Source organism: Ursus maritimus, unplaced genomic scaffold, assembly GCF_017311325.1.
Source record: "Ursus maritimus isolate PB19 unplaced genomic scaffold, ASM1731132v1 scaffold_24, whole genome shotgun sequence".
NCBI lineage: Eukaryota > Metazoa > Chordata > Mammalia > Carnivora > Ursidae > Ursus > Ursus maritimus.
The window spans coordinates 18,854,580-18,860,047 of NW_024424897.1; the positions used below are offsets into that span (position 1 = coordinate 18,854,580).

The 5,468-nt window shown below is 56.2% G+C and overlaps 1 protein-coding gene across 3 annotated transcripts in view; it reads left to right on the forward strand.

Annotated features, from left to right (window-relative positions):
* Window positions 1-538: 538 nt before the first annotated feature.
* The window catches only part of MEOX1 (mesenchyme homeobox 1), a 20,564-nt gene continuing 15,634 nt past the window's right edge, over window positions 539-5,468 (forward strand). The window contains exons 1-2 of one of the 3 annotated variants that reach the window (XM_008693519.2): window positions 561-684; window positions 1,099-1,426. In XM_008693519.2, the coding sequence (XP_008691741.1) occupies window positions 1,303-1,426 (124 nt within the window). In that variant the 5' untranslated portion in view covers window positions 561-684; window positions 1,099-1,302. Of the gene's footprint in view, window positions 1,427-5,468 lie in introns of all 3 variants that reach the window. The other 2 variants (XM_008693520.2, XM_008693518.2) reach the window with 2 other exon arrangements.

Here is a 5,468-nt window from a genome sequence, read left to right on the forward strand (position 1 = left end):
AAAAACTTTTTTTTCTGGCCTGTGTCTTTCTTTATGCTACAGACCCTAGTGGGCCGCTGAGACTTGCAAAAAAAGATTTCTTCTAATCCACCTTCCTCTTTGCAAGCGGCAGTAGAAGGGCCTTTAAATCAAATGCAATCAGCAAACTTGTCTCTTGCACTTATTTCCCTCTTCACTCCCTGGAATTTGGCACTTGACGGATTCTGCATCTGACTTGAGGCTTTTTCCAAATCCAAGACTTGGGGAATTTTGTTAACAGTGCAATAAAATAACTTCATAGCGTACAGGAGGCACATTAAAGCAGGGCTCTGTGTGTGCTGCTCTCTCTCTCCCTAAAATTAAAAAAAGAAATACAGACAATGTTTCTTTAAAAGTCTCCATCTGCAAATCCCATTAGATGTGCATATAAGGTTTCTGATGATTAATAGTTGCCTGCTCGGGTTTTGGTTGGAGGGGATCGTGTGTGTGCTGGTTAACCCCTCCCTCTCCTCTCTCACGTTTCACTTCAGAAATTTGTCACTCTCTCCCCACCGCAGGATTTAAAAGTGTGTCTCCCAGCCCCGGGCCAGCCCTCTGCAGGCATTTGCTGCGGGCTCCAAGACAAGCGCCCTGGGCTGCGACCGTGAACATGTTCAGTGTGACCGGCGACAAATACACGTCCGGGGGACCCCACTAGGCAGGCTGGTGCGCCGGGGGTGGGGGCAGGAAGCCAGGAGTGCAGTCTGACATAGGTGTGTGCACGCATCCGTGTAGCTGGCCACACGTGTGTGTGCTTCAAGGAGAGACTTTAGTTTTGGTTTTCGTTTTGGTCCCTGGGGTGCATTTTCTGCTGAACATCTTCCCCTCTAATTTATTTATTTATACTTTTTTTTTTTTGCATTTTCAAAAAATCTGAATATAAAAAAGTGTGAGAATCAAAACTTTGCAAAGACTGAGGCGCGCAGCAGCGGACGGCAGATGGATCCCGTGGCCAGCAGCTGCATGAGGAGCCCCCACCCCCCGGCCCCGGGCTGGGGCTGCCTTCGAAATCCCCACGCCGAAGGCAGTGGGGCCTCAGGGCTGCCCCACTACCCGCCAACACCGTTCTCCTTCCACCAGAAACCAGACTTCCCGGCAACAGCAGCGGCAGCGTACCCCGACTTCTCGGCCTCCTGCCTGGCAGCCACCCCACACAGCCTTCCCCGGGAGGAGCACATCTTCACTGAGCAGCACCCCGCTTTCCCACAGCCCCCCGACTGGAACTTCCCCGTCTCAGAGGCCCGGCGCAGGCTCAACCCGGGCCCAGCTGGGGGCTCCAGGGAGATGGGGGCGCGCAGCCCAGGCCTGATGGACACCACGGGAGGCCCCGGCGAGGACTACGAGATCCTCGGGAGCACGGCCCACGAGACGGAGAAGAAGTCGACCAGACGGAAAAAGGAGAGTTCAGGTACGTGGCCGAGGAGCGGCTGGGCGTTCCTTCGCTGGGTCTGCTTGCCCTCTCTGAGCCGAGCTGCCCTGACGCTGAGTTGCAAACAATATTATCTAATCTACCTAAGGGCACGAGTCGCCTTTGGGGTTTCTTCTACTCAGAGTTCTAGGAGGCTCTGGTCATGGGGGTTGTATCTGTGCACCCAGCACTCCGGACGCCGGGAAGGTTATGCCAGCAAAGTGACTGAAATGAGAGCCACAGAGATTGGGAGGATCCGTGGGATGGAGCCTCGGTGCCGGCAGGCGAGGGCTGGAGAGGGCTTTCCAGTAACTGGGCTGCCTCTGGGTCACGCTTCTCCCCACCGAGCCCCAGCAGGCTCCAAATGGTCCCGGAGCCGAAGGATTTGCTCACCAGGGGGAGTCGGCTGAGATGGGAGCTTGGAGGGCTAGGAGCGAGGCTGGGACCCCCGGGGCATGAAGCAGAGCCAGGACCCTCTGTGTCCAGGAGCCTGGAGGCAGAGAAGCAGGCTTAGGGTTGGGATGGGAGAGGGGGGCAGTGGAGGAGGAGATGAATTGCAGAGATTTGGGACAGACAGACTGCCCACGAGGTGTCTATCACTCTGCCCATGCCTGGGCCAAGAGGGCAGCTCAGCGTGCTAAGGTCTGGGCGACCCCCAGGGAAGACATCCCCACGATGTGTCCTCCTGAGGGATCACCAGCCTTGGGAAAGTCAGGGAGGCAGGCAGCCAAGGAGCGCCAGAGGCCAGACATGGAGCGGCCTGCTTATGAAGATCCCAGCTACTGTCCATCTCCTCCCTTGTTTCCTCATCTCTCCATGGGGCCCTCCTGGCTTCTCGCGCTGCCCATTCACCTTCTGTCTGGTTCCCTGTCCCCACCTTGCCCAGAACAAGGCAATGTCCACGCCTCCTGTCCTCGCTGCCCACCGTGTCCTCCTGACAGCTGCCCCTGGAGCAGCATTTGTCTGTCTGAACCTATAGAGGACTTTTCTCACAGGGCTAACCAGGGGCAGGCAGAAAACGAGAGTGCCAACCAACCATCGAGAACACTCAGTGCTTTGCCTTGCAGGGAGCTTTCAAGGGAGCACAGATTTCCCGAGTCTGTTCTCAGAGCACTGGCCAAGGCCCCCGGCGGGGGGATGCAGAGACAAATATGGAGGTCTCACCCCCAGAGGGCTCAGGCCGAGAGGGAGGAGAGGCCTGCAGATGCCTGTCTGGCAGTGGATCTGCTGTGGTCAGGGAGGGGTTCCAGGTGCTGCCGGAAGCACACGTTAGCTCTTTGGGGGCCGCCAATGTGCGAAGTACACGGGTCTTACCATATCTCTGCTGTACGTGCGGAAAAGGAGGGACAGAGAATTTGAGGAGGACGCTGCCAGAGCAGGGTCTAGAGAATGCCCCACTCCTCTGGATTGGCCCAGGACTTTTCTGAGTTTCGCATTGGAAGTCCAGCATCCCAGGAAAGCCCTCCGCCCCAGGGCCAATCAGGACAGTTGGTAACCCTGGAATGAATCTCAAACTCTGGACCTCAGACCCCAAACCCCGCACCCTTCAGCAGGTTGCAAGCTTAATCCTCATTTTGAAATATTTGGTCTCCACACTTAAAGAAGCCCCCCCCCCCGCCCCGGCCCCATGCTCACAATGGATGGCCACAGCCTAACAGGAGGGGCCTTTAAACCCCCGGCTGATTAAATCCTCAACTCTTCCTAGCCCCGGCTGGGGATGTGCCAAGATAGGGCGCTTTGCTGCTTCTCCTCGCCAAGGGGCTCTCAGCGACTGGGCTCTGCGCCTGGTTGAAGAGCTCTCCCCGCCAGGGCACCTACCCTCGTAGCAATTCCCTCTCCGCCCCCCCGCCAGGGCACCTACCCTCATAGCAATTCCCTCTCTGCCCACACCTCCCTCGGCCGCATCCAGCCACTTTCCAGGGAACCGGGAGCGGAGGCACTGGAAGGCACGGGCAAAGGGCTGGGCTTAGGTGCAATCATTCTGTCTTCCAGCAAGCCCCGCATGTGCCGTCTTTCCTTGGGGCCAGTGACCCGTGGCACCGCATTAGGGAGTGAGCTCCCGTGCCGAGCAGCTGGGCCTCCCAAGAGCCCATGGACAGCCTCCACTGAATGTCCTGCAACTCTTCATAGGGTCAGCCTCTGGGGGGGGGGGAGATTCTTATCCAGGAGTGGCCCTGGGCTCCCCTTCCGGGTCCCCTCAGGAGCAGCACCAATGGCAGGGGTCAAGCAGGGCACGACAAGCTGAGTTTCATTCACTCTCTGGGGTTCCAGACCCGCTCTCTGTTCAACACGGGACTCTTTCTGTCCCAACTGGTTGCTTGAGTCTTCCTTTGGAATTGATCTGGAACAGGGAGGAGGCAGGAAAGATTAGCTTCATGAGAGCCTGAAGAAAGGGAAAAGCAGAGGAGCGGGACCCGCAACCACCTCTAGGAATCTGGTATCCAAGAGACAAGCCCACAGAGAACCCCCGTCCCCGTCCACCAACCCCACTGCCTGGAGTCTCTGTTTAAACTTTTGATGTTTTGTTCATCATGGATTGTTTGCATTAATTTCGATCTCTTAAAACATTGCGTTAAGAATATAATTCCTCCTGATGACAGGGTTTTGACACCACTTGCATTTTGCGACCAATGTGAGCGCCTCACGTGCCTCACCCTGGCCCTTGCTAAGCTGTCTCTGAATGTTAATCAGCCATCGATCAGAAATGTGTTTTCCGTAGTTCTTCACGGGCAGGCCGACAGGTTGGCACGTTGGCACCACAACCTTGGGCTGCGTGACTTTGGAAAACTTCTTAATTTCTTGGAGCCTCCATTTTCCCAGCTGTAAAATGGGATCCTAACAAAAGCACCTTCCCTACAGAGTCACTGGGAAGATTAAAGGCAGTGACCCGTGAGATCAGCACGGTGCCTGGCACGTGAGTTCAATAAATGGCGGCTGTGAGTGTTATTAGGCCCATATTTCCAGAACCAGTCTCCAGAACATAAGGGGCGGGGGCTGTCAATGGAATTGACTATTTCAAATACACTGACTCAGAAATTCCGGAATCTGGGGTATAAGACGTGGGAACTCCTTGCAATTATCGTTGGTCCTCAAATCCAGTTGTCATCATTTAGGAGCTTGGAGCCCAGTGATTTGCTGGAGAAGTTGGGGGGTGAGGTGTGCCTGGCGAAAGGGTCCCGTACTGGCTGGCCAGAGAGGCTCCGGCAACAGAAAGTCACTGGAAGTTCGGTTCTAGAGGAACGTCCTCTCTTCTCCCCTCTCCTTCTGCCAGTCCCAGCTGCTCCCCTGTCATTCCCACTAGAAGCAGAGCTGATTTGCTCAAGTAAATGATTAGGAAAGCAGGGGTCCCTGGCTCCCACTCAAAGCCCTTCTGTTGGCTCACAGCACAGAACTGATTTAGGAGACCAGGGTGATATTATCTCACCGCAAACACTCCCAGCCCCAGGCCCATGGGTGTTAAAGACCCCTGCTGGCAGGCACAGCTGCGAGGCCACTGCTGTTTGCCCCCGATCTGTCGATCTGTCTTGCTACCGTGGTCGTCTTTAATTTATGGGAATGAGGGATTTCACGGTGATTTCCTGGCGGGGTTCAAGGGAAGGTCGCGCGTGATCTGCCTGGCTGTAGGTGAATCCGATCGCCCGCCTGGGAGAGCCCCCCGTGCTTGGGCTCAGCCCTGCTCGCTGGTGCTCTCACGTACTCCCTCTGACTTCCTCAGACTCACCTTGTCCCGTCCCCTTCGCCTCCAACACGTGTGCCTCCCCGGGCTTATCCTTCCCTGATTTCTCCCCTGCAAGATATGACCCCGCCTGCCCCTGCACAGCCACACGAACTCCCAATTTCTCCCGAGGTTTATAAACCCTCCCCAGATCGGCCCCTTTCTCCCACCTGCTCTCTGCCTCTCAGCCCCCCTCTTCCCACCTCCACGTCCCCCACCCAGCCCTGCCACAAGCCACACCAGTTCACTTGCCTTGCAAATGCACCCCACTTTTTTCTCCCAACCACATTCACTGAAGCACTTTCCCTTGCTTCAAGCTTCCTTCCC